At 43.4% G+C, this 20,886-nt stretch overlaps 1 protein-coding gene across 1 annotated transcript in view; it reads right to left on the bottom strand.

Annotated features, from left to right (window-relative positions):
- WDFY3 (WD repeat and FYVE domain containing 3) overlaps positions 1–20,886 on the bottom strand; it is a 5,086,165-nt gene that overhangs the window by 4,542,955 nt on the left and 522,324 nt on the right. The window contains exon 3 of the mRNA XM_044059488.1: positions 16,005–16,128. Within this exon, the coding sequence (XP_043915423.1) occupies positions 16,005–16,128 (124 nt within the window). The remainder of the gene's footprint in view (positions 1–16,004; positions 16,129–20,886) is intronic.

A 20,886-nucleotide genomic window follows, 5' to 3' on the forward strand; every position in this document is an offset into this window, starting at 1 on the left:
TAAGGAGTTCTGTGCTCCTGGCAGAAACCTTGAAGAGTGAGTAGCAAACTGAGAGCAGTCTCCCACAAAATCATAGCTTGCCTGCAAAGAGGGTAGAATGGGTTCCCCCTTGCTTGTTGATGTACCACATGACAGTTGTGTTGTCTGTTTGAATCAACACCTGCCCTGGGAGAAGTAAATCCTTGAAAGCCATCAATGCAAACTGGACTGCTAACATTTCCTTCAAGTTGATATGTAAATGTTGAAGTCTGACAGGCCACGTGTCTTGAACCCATTTTCCATTGAGGTGTGCTCCCCAGGCCTTGTCCGAGGCATCCGTCGTTAAAATCTGACTCGCCTCTGGTCGGGTCACAGAGAGTCCCTTGTTTAGGTGACATTCCTGAGCCCACCACAAAAATTCCTTTTGAATGCAAGGTATTATCTGAATGACAGTGTCCAGATTTTGGCAGTGTTGTGTCCATACATTTTTGAGATACCATTGTAGCTTCCTCATATGCAGTTTGGCATTGAGAAGCACCAGAATACAAGATGCCATGAACCCCAAGGCTTGAAGGACTGTCCTTGCAGTCAGCCTGGACAGTAGAGACAATTGATGGAAGTACAGTGTAAGATTCTTTTGCTTGTCCGGGGTCAAAAAGGCCATCTGGGAAGCTGTATTCAGTCTCACACCCAGAAAGCACATTTCCTGAGAGGGTACTAGACTGGACTTTGTTTCGTTCACAGAATACCCTAGGCACCTTAACACTGTCATAACATACTGTAGATGGTGAAGAAGCTCATGCTTGTCTTGAGCAAGAATCAGGCAATCGTCCAAATAAGGATAAATTTGTATTCCTCTTAACCTGAAGAAAGCTATCACTGGAGCCAGAACTTTGTGAATACTCTGGGCAGTAGATAAGCCAAAGGGCAATGCAGAGAACTGATAATGTAAAGTCCTAGCCAGCAGGAATCTCCTGCAACTGAGTCTGATAGGAACATGAAGATAAGCCTCTTTGAGATCCAGAGTTACCATCCAGTGATCTTTGCCCAACAGAGGCAGAAGTTGTTGCAACGTCAACATTTTGAATTTTGGAATGTCCAGATATGTGTTGAGGACAGATAGATCCAAGATTGGCCTCCAAGTGTTTCCTTTCTTTGGTACAAGAAATAGGCGAGAGTAAAATCCGAGGCCCACGTCTGACAGAGGGACCTGCTGTATAGCCACCATTTGAAGAAGCAAAGAAATCTGTTTGTGAGCCTCTGCTCTTTGCTGAGGAGGAACGTCTGGCATGCCTTTGAAAGGAGGCAATGTGTGGAAATAAAACTTGTAGCCTCGGTCTATAATGTCCAACACCCATTTGTCCTGGGTGACTAGAAACCAATTTTGCTTGAAGAGTGTCAACTTTCCTCCCAAAGGAGCTGCCAGACAGGAAGGATCTGGCAGCTGGAAATGCAGGTCATTGGGCCTGTTTACGAAAAGACTGGCCCCTGCCCTCACCTGTAGATTGTGCTGGTGAACTCCACGGTCTGGGCCTGAAAGAACTCTGAGCTCTGCCCCTACCACGTCTAGATCTACCCCTAGACTGTGAATCAGAAGAAGGGTAAGTCCAACCCTTAGCAGGCCAGTTCCTGCTAAACTTATGGGGCTGCACCTGCAAAAATCTTTAACAGTCTGCATAGACTTAGCCTTGTCTTCCATTTTTTTCAAGACAGACTCCACAGGAGAACCAAACAAAACTTCAGACTGCAAAGGAGCATCCAAAATCCTAGCTTTAACATGCTCAGACAAATTCTGATCTTTAAGCCAGGCGTGCCTGCGAAGAACTGAACCAGTGGCAGCCACCCTGGAAGAAGCCTGCAAAGCATCAAAACCACACTGCAAAGCATGCTTACCCACCTGATCAGAGGCATGTACCAAATCCAGTAATTTCTTACACTCTATGCCCTCTGCTAAAGCATCCATTTTAGATTTTAACTGAGTAAGAAGAAAATTCTGGTATTTCAACATATGAAACTGGCAATTCAAAGCCCTCATTGCTAAAGTGGAAGAGGTATATACTTTCTTACCCCACCTTTCCAAAGCTCTAGCATCCTTATCCAAAGGAACTGGATTCTTTACAACAGAAGCCCTGACACCCTTAGGTCATTGGCTAATAGTTTCTGGGTCGGCCCTAGGGCTCTTATACAGATATTTATGAGCCTCAGGCACTCTGTAATACCTATCTGGCTTCACTGGCGCAGGAGGCAAAGTATCTGGATTAAGGGAAGCCTCAGAGAAAACGTCTTGAACAACATCCAAAACAGGAGGTATAGCCAAGGGCCTATGCTGTGGTAAAAACAAAAATTCCCTAAGCCTCTTCCTGGAATCTGAGAAATCCTGACCTTCCCATTTAAAATGCTCCCTCATGGAATTGCAGGGTTTCTGAAAAAGAAAAATCCTCTGGAGGAGAAGCAGAAGGAGTGGAATCCTCTGCGTCTGAATCCGAATAAGGAGGAAAATCCTGAATGTCTTCAGCCGAAGACTCTGAGTAATCTGAAGCCTGCTCCAAACTTTCCATTTCTGGCTCCACCCTAGGCCTCTTATCAGGAGGGGGCATAGAACCCCTGATTAAAGTAATTAAATCTTCTGCCATTTTAAGCATGTGTTTTTTAGGCACAGAACCTGCAGAACTAGGACTGACACCTGTGGAAGGCAAACCAGGCCTGCCATTGGAAGGCACCTTAGAGACAGAAGGAGAAGGCCTAACCACCTTAGGCAAAGAAGGGAGAACAGTAACCTGAGAGGCCCCCTCAGCCTGACCTGACTCCTGAGAAACCACATCTTGCAAAACCAACGTCTCCCCTTGTGACTCAGTTGAAACTGCGGCCGGATCAACCGAATCCACAGTGGTGTCTAAAGAACCGGCGTCCGGAACGGACGAGTCATCCTGTTTGGACTTTAAAGATTTATCTTTGCGCTTCGCAGTAGCGGGCGTCGGAGAATCCGACGGCATATTGTAATTAAACCGCTTACCGAAGACAAGCCTAGCACAATCTAACCTACGTTTAATGGTGCGCTTATTAAATCTAGCACAAAAGCGACACCCTACTACGTCGTGCTCAGGCCCCAAACAAGGAATACAAAGAGAGTGGTAATCCCTATGCGGTATCTGTTTCCCACAAGAAATACAATTATTCACTTTTTCTGACATCCGGAAGTAACTGAGGCAAGAAAAACAAAATAATCCCCAACGGGTACTTAGCCAACTTGGTATCGGTCTGAAACTCAGAATACGAAAATTTCAGAACGACGAACGGCACTTGCAAACGCTGCTTCTGCTTCGGACCATGCGGCAAAAAAGACTGAGGAAATGACGTCGGTCATGCGCTTTAATACCTTGACGCTCTGATGTCAGATCTGAGCACCCATGACCGACGTCAGCCTAATACTTTGGTATTCGGGCCGACCGAGGACAGCGGATTACCCATAAGTTATGACTGCAGCAATGTGAGATGAAGAACATGTGCATGTTTTTCTAGTACTAAGTTGGGATCCTAACGAGGACAGTTTTTTTTTTAAATGACTGAATGTGAAGTACTTCTTTCAAAAACTTTCACCTAAGATAAGGAAGTAAAGAGTGCATTGCAAGGACAGACAGGAATAAATGATCAAAAGATGAATCTTGAGTAAGGAAGTTCGGATATTAGCAAGTAAGATTCAAGGGGAGAGACAGCCTTTAAATGGTCTTGGTTCCTTTTATAGGCCAGCCAATAAATGTCTTCCACTTGACCACATACGATTTTCAAGGAGGTGGTTTCTCCTTTACTTCATTCTGCAAGTCATCAGAAAAAAAGGTGTCTGACAGGGATCAAAACTCTATATTCCAAGCAGTCAGATGAAGAATTTGTAAGCTGCAGTGAATCAGAGATCCTTTGTCCTGTGTAGGTCAGTCCATTCTGTGGGGAAGTTTGTGGCAATTGCCTTTGACCATTTTGAAAACTGGGAACTATTGTTTTCTGGGCCAAAACGGAATTACAAAGATAATGTTGGAGTCCCTTAGGATTTTTAAAAGGATTCCGGTTATCAGTGGAAAGGGGGGAATATAAAAACACTCCCATCCATGGGAATGAGAAGCCCTTTCTGCAAGGAGCCTTAGAGCAGATTTTTTTCAACTGCTTGTTTTGAATGGAGGAAACATTTCTACTTGGGGGTGGGGGGGTCGCACAAATGGATTATCTCCTGGAAGACCCATGTGTGTAACAACCATTTGTAAGGATCTGTCCTGGTCCTGCTTAAAGAGTGTCTAACCACAGTACTGTGCTCTGATGCAATGCAAGCAGCCTGAAATGACAGTTTCAGCTGATTTGCCATTTCCCAAGCTACAATGGCTAGTCTGCACAGGGGGTACAACATGGTTCCCCCTTGTTTATGTACCACAAGACAGTGGGGGGTTTATTGCAAAAAGAGGTCCTGGAGACAATGGATGTTGTAAGGTTTTCATAGCATTTACCAATGCAATTATCTCTGATGTCTGTGTGCGTCTTTCTGAAATGATGACCCCAAAGACCTTTTACTTTGAATCCCTTGGATACAGACCCAAGGCAAAGTCTAATGCATCCACAGTTACAGATTAAGAAGGGGCTGAAGGAGAAACTTTAAGACCTGGATTCAGAATCAGTTCTGTGGATTCACCAGTGAAGTTCCTTCCTGATAAATGTGTTGATGGCTCAGTCTAGACGGATCTGAGGAAACCACTGAATCTCATTTATGCGGGCGCCACGCGGCAAGAAAGACTGAGGAAAATGGCGTCGGCTGATGCTTTTATACCCGAAGAACTGCAGCTATGACGTCGGGTGAAGCGCGACACCAGCAGACCCAGACTTTGGAATCCGCTGCCTGACGACAGGACAACCCATTTGTAAGGACTGCAGATGCATCCTTGAAGGACATCCACTGAATCTCATTTATGTGTAATCTGGCAAGAGGGATCATGAGAATTTGTATCCTAAAATCCTAATTCCCTTGCCGTGACTGCAGAGAATACTGCAGGAACATGTTCATGATAAAAGGTTATATTTTCCTGATGTAGGAATGTCATCATTTATGGAGTAACTAACAGGCATCCTAGAAAAGCATTCTCTGGGAAGGAAGGAAGGAGACATGACCTTGCCAAACTGAGCTGAAAATCTAGGTTTCGAAACAGACTTATGACAAACAGGAAAGATGCTTCACAGTTTTGAATAGTCTGCAAAAATAAGAGAGTTGTACAAGACGGAAAAGATGAGTATGCTTTGAAACCTGCTAAAAAAGTCACTGGGGCTAGACATTTTGTGAATACGGCTAGTGCTAACGACATAAAGGGTAAAAAAAATACCAAAAACGTGAACCAGAAACAGAAAATGTATATACTGATATGCATATTTTAGATCCAAAGCCACTTGAAACTTATAAGGAAGAATCACAGGGAAAAGAGAATGTAGAGTAAAGCACTTTGAACACCAGAACCCTGGCATGGAGATTTGGAGATTTAACAAAGACAGGTCCCAAAACAAGACTCCAGTCTTCTTGTGTACTAGAAATTTAACGGAATGGTGTTTTTCTCCTAACGGTTCTAATACTAACTGAAAGAACACACCAGAAATTATGTCAGGAAAAAAAAATGGGTTTGATTCTGAGAATGGAACAGGATTCCTAGGTTTGGAGGGGAAGTATCCCACTGCTTCCTGTACCCATTCTGAATAATTCTTAGTACCAAAGAATCCACTAAAACCTGGTATCACAGTGCAAAATGAAGAGAAAAATAATATGAAAGGTTTAGAGAGCTGCCAGGGTGGGGAGGGAAGGGGAGCATAGGCAGTCATTTTCCTTGGGCTGAGATTGGGTCTGTGGTGTCCTTCTCTTTTCCTTATAAATGCCCTGCCACTGCATTTTAAATGGTAGCTTTCCTGAACTTTATTTTAATTGTTTAAATGAATTCTTGCAAAATGGCACTGCTGAAAGGAAAATTTCGGCTCAGTACTGAAATATCACTTGAAATGCAAGTGCCAACAAGCAAAAAAAAAGACTGAAAACTTGGAAAAGAACGAGTTTCTAAAATCATTCTTCTCTTTAAAACTTATTTTTTGTAGGGGGGGGCAAGCCCCCCTGAATCCCCCACTCACACCCAAGCTTTATATACACACACACACACACACACACACACACACACACACACACACACACACACACACCAACTTAAAGACTGCCATCCCTCAGAAAAGAGGGAATATTCCCAGAAATGGTATCTCTGACTTAGTATATGCAAGACCATTCTTTCATTCAGGTCATTCAGTTTCCACATCTCGGAATTCACCCTAGTGGGTCCTGATATTTCAAATGGTTAACGATAATTTCTGCTTTATTTTGGGGTATAGGGACTAGAAAAATTTGTTTTACTCTTTTGATCAGTTTCCTCTTGTCATCAAATCTCTTGTAAATATCAGTTGGTTAAACGCCAAATAAAAACTCTTTATCAGGGGGACACTTGAGAATTTCAGATTTGACATCATCTGGTTAACTTTTGAGTTTCGAACCAAGCATATCTGCACATCACTGATTCAATTGCTGCAGTCCTAGATAATCCATCTGCAGCGTCACAGGAGCATCTCAAAAATGTTTAGTAACCTCAGTGACTGAGGAAAACACAGAAAGCAATAAAGACTTGGATTCTAAACTAGGTTAGTCTGCAATAACCTTCTTCATGTCAGCCAATGATGCCAAAAGGTACCTGGACATGTATACCAAACAACTGATAGTTCTAAAGACCAAGGATGAAGAAGTGAAAAACTTTTTTTTCCAAATCTGCCAAAGGCTCTGCTGTCCTAGTCTGAGGGAACTGAATTTGATGCAGCCAAATATTTAGATCTACAGGTTTCTGATAATAGGTTCATAGGTTCATAGGATGATACTAGGCTATTGGCCCGGAGGCCTTTATAAGCCTAGCCAATAATTTTGCCCATGTTCCCTCAGCACCTGTTTCCCATGTCCAGCTGGGACACAAGTGGGCTCCCAGAAGTACATTTTTTGTTTCCCATCCAGTCGTCCAGGTTCCTCTTAAAGAGGGCTAGAGCGGTACTCTGCTTGATATGGAGAGACAGTCTATTCCACAGATGGGGTAATCTTTGGAACACAAATCTATCCCACCAAGTTCTATTAATGTCACAGACCAGGTTAAGGCCTTGCATGCGGGTTGGCCGAGTGGAGTTTGTCTTATGGATATGTAGCAACTCCATCAAGGCTGGGTTTGAAATGGCCTTGTATGCCAGACACAGGTCACCTCTGAGCAGTCTGTATGAGATGGAGTAGAATGAGGGGACAGGACTTTTAGCCTGTCTGTATAGGATAGGTGTTTGAGACCCATTCTTACAAGCCTTCATATATGGGGACCCACAAGCAGAAGGCACCAAACCTTCCGCTTGGGCAGAAAGAGGGTCCTTCAGAACAAGTTTAGAGCAATGACGACTGGAAACAGCTTGGTGCCCAAAAAAGCAAATTTCATAGACTTCCTCTCAATGGTGACACGCCAATCAGTAGACACTTTTAATGAAACAAAAGAAAGCTCTACTCTGGGGTTACAGAAAATGTACTTATAAAATTGAGGTAGCTTGTAAGCTTATCTGACTACCTAGGAGCAAATGCCTAACAGAAGTACTGGCAGAATTCAAGGCATTCTCAACTGACCCAATAACCGGAGGTATAGCTACTGCTGTGGGGTTTTCTGCCTGTAAAAGGTAATAGCATGTCTGCCATTCTTCATATACCTCCTTTCGCTCCCATTTAATTAAGTATTTCATACTTTCAGAAGTATTAGATAAAAGACAATTCCTCTACATATTCTGACTCCAAGTTTTCAGGTGAACAGACTTGGAAGCATAATCTAATCGAACCTCTTCAATGTCAAAATCAGATTCTGAATCTAAAGGAGAGGGCGATGTCATCCTTTTTGAATAAGCAAAGGCTGGAGAAGCAGTCCAAAGAAACTGAAAGGCCTTAAAAAGGCCTTTGGCAAAAGAGAACAACTTGTCTTCAGCCTTTTTTCAAGCAGGGGTACAAGGGAGTGGAAAGGTGTTTCACCTTCTGAGTCTGAAGAGAAAAGTACAGTTTTGTACCTACCATAAATGTAGATGTTCGAGCGCTAATACAGCTGCAGTCATAACAGATGGGTTCTCCTGCCGTCAGGCGGGTCTTCGGTCGGCCGAATTCCAAAGTCTAGGTCCGGCGTTGGTTGTCGTCGCTTCTTCCCTGACGTCAGTGCGACAGGGGTATAAAAGAACTAGCCAACGCCATTTTCTTCAGTTTTTCTTGCCTAAGATGTCAGGTGCCCCCAGAAGGAAGGCAATACATAAATTGTGTGTAATAAAGCAATGCCATATAATCAAAATACAGTAGTGCAAGCAAATACACCATAAATGAATACCCCAATCAGGTTGTATGAGGAGGTGTTAGCCAATAGACCTGTCCCAAGAGGGGAAGGAGGGAGGGAAACCTGGACTGCAGCTGTATTAGCACTCAAACATCTACATTTATGGTAGGTACAAAACTGTACTATGTTCATCGTGCATACAGCTGCAGTCATAACAGATGGGTAGAATCCCAAAGCTAAGAAAGGGGTGGTAGGCACTAGGTGGAACTAGGAGGAGCCAGGATGCCCTGCAAGACTGCAGTGGCAAAGCCTGCTCTAGTTTTGGAGTATAATGGTAGGTGGTAGTGCTTGGAAAGGGTATGTACAGAACTCCAAGTGGCTGCTTCCAAAATATCTTTGGTAGGAACTCCTCTGAGGAAAGCTGCAGAGGTAGCTGTGGCCCTTGTGGAGTGAGATCTGATGCCTGCAGGTACAGTTTTGCCATGAAAAGAGTAACAAAAGCGTATGCAGTGGGCTATCCATTTTGAGATTGTCTGTTTGGAAACTGGTTTCCCTTGAGCTCCTATAGCATAGGACACAAAGAGCTGTTCTGATTTTCTGAAAGGCTTTGTTCTGTCCAAATAATAACGCAGTTGTCTGTGGATGTCCAAGGAATGTAGTAGTCTCTCCCCTTTGTTTTGAGGATTAGGATAAAAGGTAGGTAAGTGTATAGCCTGATTCAAAGCTACCCTGGATACCACTTTTGGCATAAAGGAGGGGTTGATTCGTAAGGAAACTCTGTCCTGCTGGAAGATGATAAAAGGCTGCACAGCCATGAGGGCTTGTAGTTCCGATACCCTACGAGCTGAGGTAATAGCCAGAAGGAAAGCTGTTTTCCAGGACAAATATTGCAAATCTGTTGAGGCAGCTGGCTCAAAAGGAGGCAAGGTCAGCTTTTCTAGAATGAAATTGAGATCCCAAGCAGGTATTGGTTGTTTCCTTGGGGGTTTCATATTCTTAGCCCCTCTGAGGAACTGTCTTAAGAGGGGGTGAAAGAGTAAAGGTGGATCAGTGTTGTATTCTGCAGAAATGGCTGAGGCATGGATTTTGATGGAGGAGAATGAAAGTCCACTGCTTAGCAGCTCAGCTAGATACTGTAATATTTGAGGTAAATTCAGTTTTCCAGGATTCTGGCCCTTTTTCTCATTCCAGGCACAAAACCGTTTCCATTTTGCGGAGTAAGCTTTTCTAGTAGACGGCCTTCTGGCCTCCAAGATGACATCCTGCACCTCCTTGGTGAGTAGGGTCTGTTGTGATGTTAAGGAATCTTCCATGTGGCCAGATTGAGTGTTTTCAGCTGACTGTGAAGAGTTTTGAAGCTGTGCTGAGTCAGAAGAAGAGGCATTAGAGGCAGGGTCCATGGTGGAGAATGCGTCAGGCTCCTCAAGAGTGGGTACCAGTGTTGTCTTGGCCAGTCTGGAACAATGAGAATCATCTTTGGTTTGTCTGCTCTGGTCTTTAATAGAACTTTGGGCAGCAGAGGAAGAGGTGGGAAGGCATAAACTGTCATTGTAGTCCAACTGAAAGAGAGAGCGTCCACTCTCCAGGCCTTTGGATGAAAAATCCTTGAGCAGAATTTTGTCAATTGGTGATTTTTGTGGGAGGCAAAGAGATCTATGTCTGGCCTTCCCCATGCTTGAATTATCTCTGTAAAAACTTGAGGATGCAACTTCCATTTGTGTGGATCTATCATATTTCTGCTTAGGTTGTCTGCCAGCGTGTTTTCCTTGCCTGGCAAGTACTGTGCTTGAAGTTCGATTTGCAAGTCCAGAGCCATGTTCCACAGTGACATGGCCAGCCTGCATAGGGGGTATGAATGGGTTCCTCCCTGTTTGTTTATGTACCACATTACTGTGGTGTTGTCTGTCCTTATCAATAGTTGACCTGGATGCAGTAGGTCTTTGAAAGCTATAATAGCATTTATTACTGCTAGCATTTCCTTTTGGTTGATGTGAAGGTGCTTTTCTTTTCGGGACCATTTGCCCTGAATGCACTGATCTGTCATGTGCGCCCCCCAGGCGTAGTCCGAGGCGTCTGTTGTGATGACTTGATTTGCTTGAGGCTTGCTGAATGGGAGACCTGTGTTTGTTTGGCATGCTTGAGCCCACCACAGAAATTCCTTTTGAAGACATGGAATTAGTGGTATTATTGTTTCCAAACTGTGGCTGTGTTGAGACCATAGGTATTTCAGGTACCATTGAAGTTTCCTCATATGCAGCTTTGCACATGGGATTAGTAGGATGCAAGATGCCATGAATCCCAGAGCCTGCAGGATTTTCCTTGCAGTCAGCCTGGTGAAATTTGCTAGTGTTCGGAAGTATTGAGTTAGTTGCCCCTGCTTCTCTGGTGTGAGGTAGGCCACCTGGATGTTTGTGTCCAAGTTGGCACCCAGGAAAATTATTTTCCGAGAGGGTATTAGCCTTGATTTCTTTTTGTTGACTGTGTATCCCAGAGAATTCAACAACATTATTACATAAGCCAGATGTTTCATAAGTATGTGCTTGCTGTCCGCTTGGATCAGGCAGTCGTCCAAATAGGGGTATATTTGTATCCCTTGAAGTCTGCAGTAGGCAATTACTGATGCCAGGCATTTCGTGAATACTCTGGGCGCAGTAGATAAGCCAAAGGGCAATGCAGAGAATTGATAATGGATTGAACCTGCAAGAAATCTGAGGTATCTTCTGCAATTTTGTCTGATTGGGACATGCAGGTATGCCTCCTTGAGGTCCAATGTTACCAGCCAAGACTCCTTGCCCAGCATGGGAAGAAGCTGCTGTAAAGTGAGCATCTTGAAATTTGGTGCAGTAAAATGTGTTTAGGATGGATAGGTCCAAAATAGGTCTCCAATCTTTTCCCTTCCTTGGTACCAGGAATAGTCTGGAATAAAAACATTGACCTTGTTCGTGAGCAGGTACCTCTTGAATAGCTTTCATGTCCATGAGATCTGAAATTTGTCTTTGTGCCTCTGCCCTTTGATTGTGTGGCAGGTTTGGCATGCCTCTCATTTTTGGAAGGGTGTGAAAATGGAATCTGTAGCCTCTGTTTATAATGTCCAGGATCCATTTGTCTTTTGTGACAATATGCCAATTCTTTTGAAAATAATGCCAGTTTTCCGCCTAAGGGTGCTGCCATTTGAGCCTTGCTTGGCATGCAAAGGGGAAAGTCATTGGGCTTGCTTTCTGAATGGCTGTGAACTATCCTCACCACCTCTTTGTGTAGGAGCTTGCCATTGTCTGCCTCTAAACAATCCTTGAGATTGCCCTCTGCCCCTCGGGCGCCTGTATCTACCTCTTTGGGGTCTGTCCGTGGCTGGAAAGGACCAATTTTTGGAAGGCCAATTTCTACTGAAATGTGGAGGTTGTACCTGTAGAAAATCTTTCACTGTTTGCATTGATTTAGCCTTTTCCTCCATTTTCTTTAATACCTCCTCAGCATTAACACCAAATAATACATCCTTATGAAGAGGGGCATCTAGTAATTTAGCTCTGACATGATCTGGTAAGGTTTGTTCCTTGAGCCAGGCATGTCTACGTATCACTGATCCTGTAACAGCAGCTCTACATGAGGCCTCTAGAGCATCAAAACCACATTGCAAGGTATGTTTACCCACTTGTTCTGCACTATGCATCAAATCCTGCAACTCCTTCAAGTCTGGTTGTTCAGGTTGTGACATTTTACTTCTCAATTGTGCTAACAGAAACTGTTGGTACTTTAGCATATGGAACTGGCAGTTTAATGCCCTCATGGTTAATGTGGCCGAGGTATATACCTTTTTCCCCACCTTTCTAAGGATCTGGAATCTCTCTCGGAAGGTAATGGATTTTCAGCAGTGGAGGCCTTAATTCCCTTGGGGCCCTGTGAGATAGTTTCTGGGTCAGCCGCATGGCTTTTGTATAAAAATTGATGTGAGTCAGGAACCCGGTAGTACCTGTCAGGCTTGACTGGGGCTGGAGGTAAAGAATCCGGGTTAAGGCAGGCCTCCGAGTATACATCATCTAGTATGTCTAAGACAGGAGGTATAGCCAGAGGCCTGTGCTGAGGTAGCAAGAGAAAATCCCTAAGCCTTTTCTTGGAATCTGAGTACTCTTGGCCTTCCCAGTGGAAGTGTTCCCTTAAGGTATGCAAGGTTTCCCCAAATGAGTAATCCTCTGGGGGACAGAGGGAATGGACTCCTCTGCATCAGAATCTTCAAAAGGGGAGTAAGAATGTTCCTGTTCATCAGAGTGCTCTGATATAATGGAGGCCTGGTCAGAGGAGGATTCTTCCTCCACTCTGGGCTTGTCTGGGGGTTGAGAACCCTGATAACAGTAATTAAATCCTCAGCCATTTTAAGCATTTGTTTAGGCATGGGGCCTGGAGATGGGCCCTGTGTAGCTTGTCTCTTAGAATGCATGGCTGCTTTAGACTTAGTGAAAGCCTTGATGGAAAAAGAAGAGGAAGGTCTGAAGACACCTTGAGAGGAGGCAGACCTGTCTACATTTTGAGATTCACCACCAAGAGTGGCTTCGGTATCTGTAGTCGGGGTGTGGGCCGAGGAGCCTGCGACCTCGGGCACAGAAGACACCGCCAATGAAGTGTCGTCGGTAGTCAGGGGCTGCATAGGCGCCTCGCTGAGAACCGGACCACCTGTAGTCAGCTTTGGCGTGGTGTCGGTAGAGGCCGCGGACCACATGTGTCGGTCCTTATCTTTGCGTTTTTTAGATAAAACTGGAGTCGGAGTATCCGATGACATAATATAGTTAAATTTTTTGCCAAAATAATGCTGGGCGAACTCCGCCCGACGCTTAATGGTGCGTTTATTGAGTGTAGCACAAAAACGACAGACCGAGACGTCGTGGTCTGGGCCTAAGCAAGGAATACAGAGGGAATGAAAATCCTTATGCGGTATTTGCTTCCCACATGAAATACAATTATTAACTTTGTCTGACATCGTTCTGAGGAAAGAAAAGTTTCCCCAACGGGGTACTTAGCTTTCAAGAAGACTTCGGTTGCAAAATTTTCGTAACTTCAGGAGCTGGCCGACCGGCACTTGCGAACTGCTTCTGCTTCGGGCACCGCGCGGCAAGAAAGACTGAAAAAATGGTGTCGGCTGGTTCTTTTATACCCCTGTCGCACTGACGTCAGGAAAGAAGTGACGACAACCGACGCCGGACCTAGACTTTGGAATTCGGCCGACCGAGGACCCGCCTGACGGCAGGAGAACCCATCTGTTATGACTGCAGCTGTATGCACGATGAACATCTCCAAATAAACTCAGACATCCCGGCATTCCCCATAGTTGGCAAGTACCTCTTGCCTAACTTGAAATCTGTGGGACGCCATCTCCTTCCAATCCAACTAAGTGAGGTTCTCCTTTCTCTACAGCAAGCAAATGTCTGACCATGGAGGACATGCTAGACTCCTGACCCTTGGTGGCTTCCCAAGGAGCAATACCTCAGGGACTGGAAGTAGCCGATGAACAGTCCAAGGGCTCCTATATGGCCAGAGAGGAGTCATCTATCAAGGGCTGATAAAGACAGGATGATGACGAAGACACTACTGAAATATCTCTAAGAAATCTTCTCTTCTTAACAACCAGAAGAGGGATGTCTGACGTACTGGCACTAGACTCCATAAAAGGCTGAGTACGGGCTTTCAGCTGCTAGTTTTATATGAATACTTTGAGGGAATTAAGTTGGCTCCTTATTGCCTCAGGTTTAAACAATAAACAAAAAGAGCTCAACCAGACATTGTGGTCCTCTCCTAAACAGAAAATACAAACTGTGTGAGAACCTCTATACTGGAAAGGGCATCTACACAAACAATTCCCCTTTCCCTCATTTACATAAGCAAAAAAAACAATAGTGCTTTTCAAAGAAATATTGAAGGAAAGCCCATAATGGGATACTTATCTGACCAATTTTTCAAAACTAGCTAACTGACAAATCACTGAAAACACTGAGAAGTCAAAGTTTGGTAGCTTCAAAGGCAAGAAAGTTCTGAATTTTGGCACTCACACATCTACCTTCATGCTTCCCTAGATGTACAGACAAGTGGAAGGTGTCCAGACCTTTGATACAGACCAGACGTCTAGTCCTTGGCAGAATATGCCCTATATAGCTTAGGCTACTGCAACAGTGATGTAATTAACATCAATAAAAAGCATGAAACTCTAATGTCTGACATTACTAACTGAATGGAATCTTCAGTGACTTACTAGAAAATCAAAAATTTTATGAGGGACAGAGCAAAATGTGAGGCAAAATTGAGGACATTCTGCAAAATGAAAGACAGATGAAAGGTATGATTGTAAGGGAAGAAACAAAAGGCAGGCACTACCAAACACAGACACCTCTGACAGTATTTAAAAAAAAAGCACAAGCAGCCCAAGCGATTGGTGCATGTAATAAGAAGCCTGTTAAAATACTTATGTGGGAGTCCTGCCTGAAGAAAGCTGTAAAACACAGTATTATACAAAAAGTAACAAATCAAATAAAGCTAGGCAATCTTCACAGAGAACTCACACTGGAGATTTAAGTTTTGTTTTTGTTTTTTTTTAACATGACTTCGCAACTGCTTAAATTATTCAACTGTTTTGCGGTCTGACAGCAATAATCAAATATGGTTATGTAAGTATATAAAACACTACAATCACATTTTGTCTTATTTACCACAAATGATGCCTCTGTTGCACGGAAGGCTTTCTACATGGCCCACCTCATAAGTAAGGGTATTTCATCCACGAACAAGGAGGTCATAACATCCCTTATCAGACCCATTATCGGGTACGATGCCCCCTTCGGCACTGTACCTTGCCAAGCACATGTAGCAGTTGGAGAGACCACGGAAATTCCTGACCAGGAAAATCCAGAGTCTCAAACACCTATCCTATACAGATAGGCTAAAAGCTCTGTGTCTCTACTCAGTCTCATACAGACTGCTCAGAGGTGACCTGTGTCTGGCATACAAGGCCATCTCAGACTCAGCCTCGATGGAGTTGTTGCATATCCGCAAATCAAACTCCACTCATGCAACCCGCATGCAAGGTCTCAACCTGGTCTGTGACATTAATGGAACTTGCTGGCAGGATAGTTTGTGTCCCAACAACTCCATTTGTGGAATAGAATATTCCTCTCCATGTCAAGCAGAGTACCTCACTAGCCCTCTTTAAGAGCAACCTGGACGACTGGATGGGAAACAGAAAATATACCCCTGGGATCCCACCGGTGTTCCTGCTGGACAGGGAAAACAGATGCTGACTTTGTGGGAACATGGATGAAATTCTTGGCTAGGCTTATAAGGGCCTCCGGGCCAATAGCCTAGTATCGTCCTATGAACCTATGACGTCTATGATGTTCAGTACTTCTACTGTTTGTTGCTTAGCTTTTTGTTTGTGAGAAAACAGGCTTCACTATCTAGTATTCTGCTTAAAATAGATCTCATATGTTTTACGACAAAGATACAAGGAAAAAATTTGGCTACAATTTCATTGGTTGCATTTGCTGCCTGTTGGGAAGCATCAGTAACGCATACTAAAGGATGTCTGAAATGATCAGATTCGAATACTATCCCTATTTAGCTGACCTAGGATAACCTCACCTACATTTAGTACATCAAGGTCCATACCTGTAGATTTATTTGATGCTCTCCTCCGGATTTCAGTTACCATGAGTCGTGACACTTGAGTTGTGAACTGCAGCAGATCTGGGAACTTCTCTGTCATAGTGCCTGGAGGGGAATTTCCAAACACCTAGAAAATTAAAGCAATAACGAATTAAAATATTTTTATGTCATCTGTGTCTGAAATAGTTCAACAAATCTCATACCTACACTCACTATAACTATTAACCAACTTTTTTTCTCCTTTAGAGATACCCTTAACATCAACAGTGTTCCAAGTCCACAGCTCAATGAAGGCTGACACAAAAAGACATGCAAATAATTAAAATGATGCTTCATACAGCCTCTTCTGGATCCCTGTGAAATTCACATAACAGTTAACACTGAACAGAAATGACTGATACTGAAAAAGGAATGAGAAACAATGCTACTCAATGTCACGAAGATATATTCAGTAGTGCAGTATCTGCACCACGTACCTCAAAAAGCTGTGACTTGCACTGGGCTAAATACTTTGAGAACACTGTCATGGTGCCATGCAAAAGTCCTCATAGTGTTATAAGAAAAGGCACCTTTCCCCTATCCAAATGAAAATCCTACAGTTGTTACTAACATTTTATAATGCTATGTAAAGACTACTATTTTTATAGTGAACATATTAAACACTAGTAAGCTCAACTGAACTTAACTTTTCATATCCAAATAGTGTTCTAAATTCTTAATCGTGATCAAGGCTAAAATGTAGTTCTTCCCAATTATAACTGCAATTATGGTACAACGTCAGTGCCAAAGCTGGTAAGTTTTTCAAATCACACTATCAATCCAGTAACTTTTATTTGCATTCAGATTTTAGCCACCTGAAGTAAGGGTGTAAATCTTGCAACACCCCTACACTTACAAGGCATTTCATACTTATGCTGTGCAGCAGAGTGTAAGATAAGAAAAAGTATAGATAAATCCACTACAATTACTATGTCTGCTCTCAACAACTCTTTCTTTCTACATTAACCATTTACAACTGACCATTTTCCAGAATACTGTCCCTAAATAACTTTTAGCATTCTCCTGTTTAGACATAAACATCTCTATCTCTGAAATGGTTAAACTTTTATAAAATTTTCATACAGTGCCACTGGTTATAACTACTTATAAAACACATTTAGACTGGGCCCCTACCCTCAAAGGAATAGGAGGAACCACGTCTTTAATTTAATTAAAAAAAAAACTAATTATTTTTCACTCCACTATATGTTGCACATAAAGAAATATACTAACCATAATGTTTAATCCTTCCAATATGATTATTGGGTACCAAAACACTTGATGGATCCAATCCAGCCATCTGCTAGTGCTCCTAGCCTTCAGTTACTTAAGCTTTAACCTCCCACAATTCCCCTGTGCTATCAATAACTTCACAAGAAGGGCTCATGTTACAAAGTGAAGAGTTCAAGAAGTAACAGCAGAAGAGCTGACCAAATAAGTCGGCCCTTTCTTGGAAGAGATGATAATTTGGAAGGTGGAACAGGGAATGAATATGACAGTATAAGATGGACTAAGATGAAAAAGATCCAGCATTATGGTATGGACACGACTACCATAGTCTATTTCATCAGTCTACTTGATCTGACAATTGGGACAGAATCCTCGGTTACCTATTTCCTTGGGTGGAATTCATGACCGGATACCTTTCAGAACCAAAGCTCCGAGTTAACCTCTAGATCTAGAAATGATATCCAAATTGTAATGTTTGGAAAGGTATGCAACTTAGAACATGTTGCTGTAGCACAAATTTCCCCCACTGAAAAAAAAAATCCTGAAAAAGGCAGCAGATGTCGCCATAGATCTTGCCGACTTTGCTTTTGGTTTAGCAGGTAATGTCTTCCTATTACAAGAGTAAACAAATGTAAAGCAATCAGAAAGCCACCTAGATAACACATGTTGTCCATTCTGTCCAGCAAATGATACGTTCAACTGAGTATCCTTCCTGAATAGCATTGTTCTATGATGATAAAATCTGAGTTGCCTGAGAAGACAAAGCGTGCACAGCAAACACTCTTCTTAATTGGAATGGTTAGGGAAGGAAACTGGGAAATGTACTAGCTGAATGAGGTTAATCTCCAACACTACTTTTAGAATAAAGAAAGGACTGGATCTTAGTGGCCCTATCTTTGTGAAATGCCAAATAGGGCAAAATGGAAGAGAAGCCATAAAGTTCTGAAATCCATCTGACTGAGGTAACAGCAACCAAGAAGATGGTTTTCCCTAATAAGAGTCTGCAGTAGATGCTGGTTCAAAGGGAGGTTTTGTTAGAGCAATACCAAATTAAGGTCTCACAGAGGAGTAGGATCTTTTATTGGAGGAAAAATAAAAGAAAAACAAAAGCCTCTAAGATGGCTACAGTCATTCCCCTGCACAAAGCATGTCCAAACACCGATCTGGGTAATAGGTTCAAAGGTAGGTATTAAGCTATTGGCCCTGGGGCCTATATAAGCCTAGTCAAAAAAGTTCCCTGGCTTCTGCTACCAAGAAAATTATTTTCCAGCGCCCGTCAAGCAGAGCCACAGAAGTGATCCCCGGGGTGAATTTCCTACTTCCCACTGAATTGTCAATATTTTTCTTAAAGAGGGCTAATGAGGAGCTTGACATGAATGGGTAGTCTGTTCCAGAGCATGGGAAGTCTCTGGGACAGGAATCTATCTCTCCAGCATGTTCTGTTTATTGTGGTGACAAGGTTTAGGTCCCTGCAGCATGTGGCTCGGAGAGATTGGGGCTTAAGTGTAGCATGTTCAACAGATCTGGGTTTGACATAGCTTTGTATGTTAGGCAGAGGTCGCCTCTGAGCAGGCGATATGCAACAGAGTAGAGCTGGAGTTTTTTGAGATGGTCTGCATAGGGCATTGTTTGCGGCCAGTAATCCTCTTAGTGAGGTATTCCTGTGGCCTTTCTAGTTGTTGTAGATGTCTTGTGAGGTACATGCCAAACTGGGCGTTGTACTCTATGATGGATCTGATGAGGGATGAGTAGAGAGGAACAATGACCTCTTTTTTTCTGGAGGAGAACCCCTTTGTGAAAAGGTGTGCCATGTAAAAGGATTTCCTGATGACTGTGGCAATGTGATTATCAAAGGCGAGACTACTGTCCACCTGTGTCCCAAGGTCTCTTATCACACTTTTGGTGTTTAGTAGGCTACCACCTATGTGATAGTTCATGGGTACAGTGTTTTTCCCAAAGGGGATGACAATGCACTTCTTGGCATTGAGCTTGAGGCCATGACTTTGACACCAAGCATCAGTCTCAGTGAAGCCCCTTTGTAGAATGTCCACATCATTACGCAATTTTATTATGGCTCTTAGCTTGCAGTTGTCTGCGAACTTTGTTATCCAAAGACCTACTATATTAGCCTGGACTTCTGAGAAGTAGATGCCAAACAGGAGAGGACCCAGGACTGAACCGTGTGGTACTTCACTTGTCACTGGTCTGAAGTCAGATTTGGAGTCATCTACGTTCACACTGTGTAGGTTCTGTCAGTGAGCCAGTTGGCCACCCATCTTGTGACATAGGGATTTATGCCCAGTCTAGTGAGTTTATCTATAATTCCAAAGTGGAGGATGGTGTCGAAAGCCTTGGCGAGGTCAAGATAGGCTGTGTGCACCACCTTACCCTCCTCCACGGCTCTGGTGACTGCTTCAAAGAAGTCAATCAGGTTTAAGAGACATGATCTACCTTTTACAAACCCAAACTGAGTGGGGTCCAGAGTTTGGAGGTCACCTATGTCTTTGTTTATAAGCTCCAAAATTATATGTCCCATGGAAATGCAGACCAGGCTTGCCAGGCTAATGGAGCGGTAGTTTCTGGGGTTCATGGTGGCACCCCCTTTGTGGAGTGGGATAACCGTCATTGTGCGCCATTCAGTAGGGACCAAGCCTGAAGTAAGGCTATGATTGAACATGGTGCTTAGGTGGGGTGCCAGTTCATTCTGTAGTTCGTGCAAAATGCAGTCTGGGATGTTGTCTGATTCCATGGATGCTGTGTTCTTGGCTTTGGAGAGTGCAGTATTTACTTGTGCATCCGTGATTACAAGGGCTTTGCATTCTTCCAGTACAGAGATGGGCCCTTTGGGGGGTAAAGTTTGCACTGAAACTATCTGCCAGGATGTTGGCAATATCAGCTGGTTCTGTATATCTAGTGCCATTGTACTATAGCTCAGAGCCAATCTGAGTGTAGCCATTGAGATTCTTGACATAGCTGTAGAATGCTGTGTGGTTTTCTTTAGAATCACTGGCGATTTTATTTTCATAACTAGCTTTAGAGGATTTTATGAGGGATCTCAGCTTCTTACTGAGGCTGACCAGGGAGTTCCTGCAATCAGGGGATTTTACTCTTTTTTGCAACAGCTTCTTCCTTCTGTTGTAGAGTTTGTTTATGGCAGGGGACCACCAGATTGGCTTCCTTTTTTTTTTTTTGGAGGAGAGCGTCTTGGTGCTGTTGGGGATGGCACAATCCATGTACTCGCGTATGTGCTTATACAGTGCATTTGTATAGGATTCAGCAGTCATACCTCTATTTTCCATCTTCATGGGTGTCGTGAAGTTTGCCACTTCTGTCTTAAGAAGCATGAAGGTGGCTTTGGAGAAGTTTTGTACGGTGGTTTCCTTAATGGGGGGAGGGGGCGGGATATTGATGTCTAGGGTGATTAGTTTGTGGTCAGATCTGACCAGCAAGGAGTTGACGTCTGGCGTGGAACATCGGTTAACCATATTGGTAATGATCAGGTCCAGGATATTTCTTCCCCCGGTGGGGGTATGGACAAGCTGATCCAGGGCAGTGGAATTTATGAATTCCAGAAAGCATTGAGCAAATGAGTACATGAGTAGTTTTCCCAGTTGAT

Source organism: Protopterus annectens, chromosome 17.part0, assembly GCF_019279795.1.
Source record: "Protopterus annectens isolate FY-2018-M chromosome 17.part0, PAN1.0, whole genome shotgun sequence".
In the NCBI taxonomy this organism is placed as follows: Eukaryota; Metazoa; Chordata; order Ceratodontiformes; family Protopteridae; genus Protopterus; species Protopterus annectens.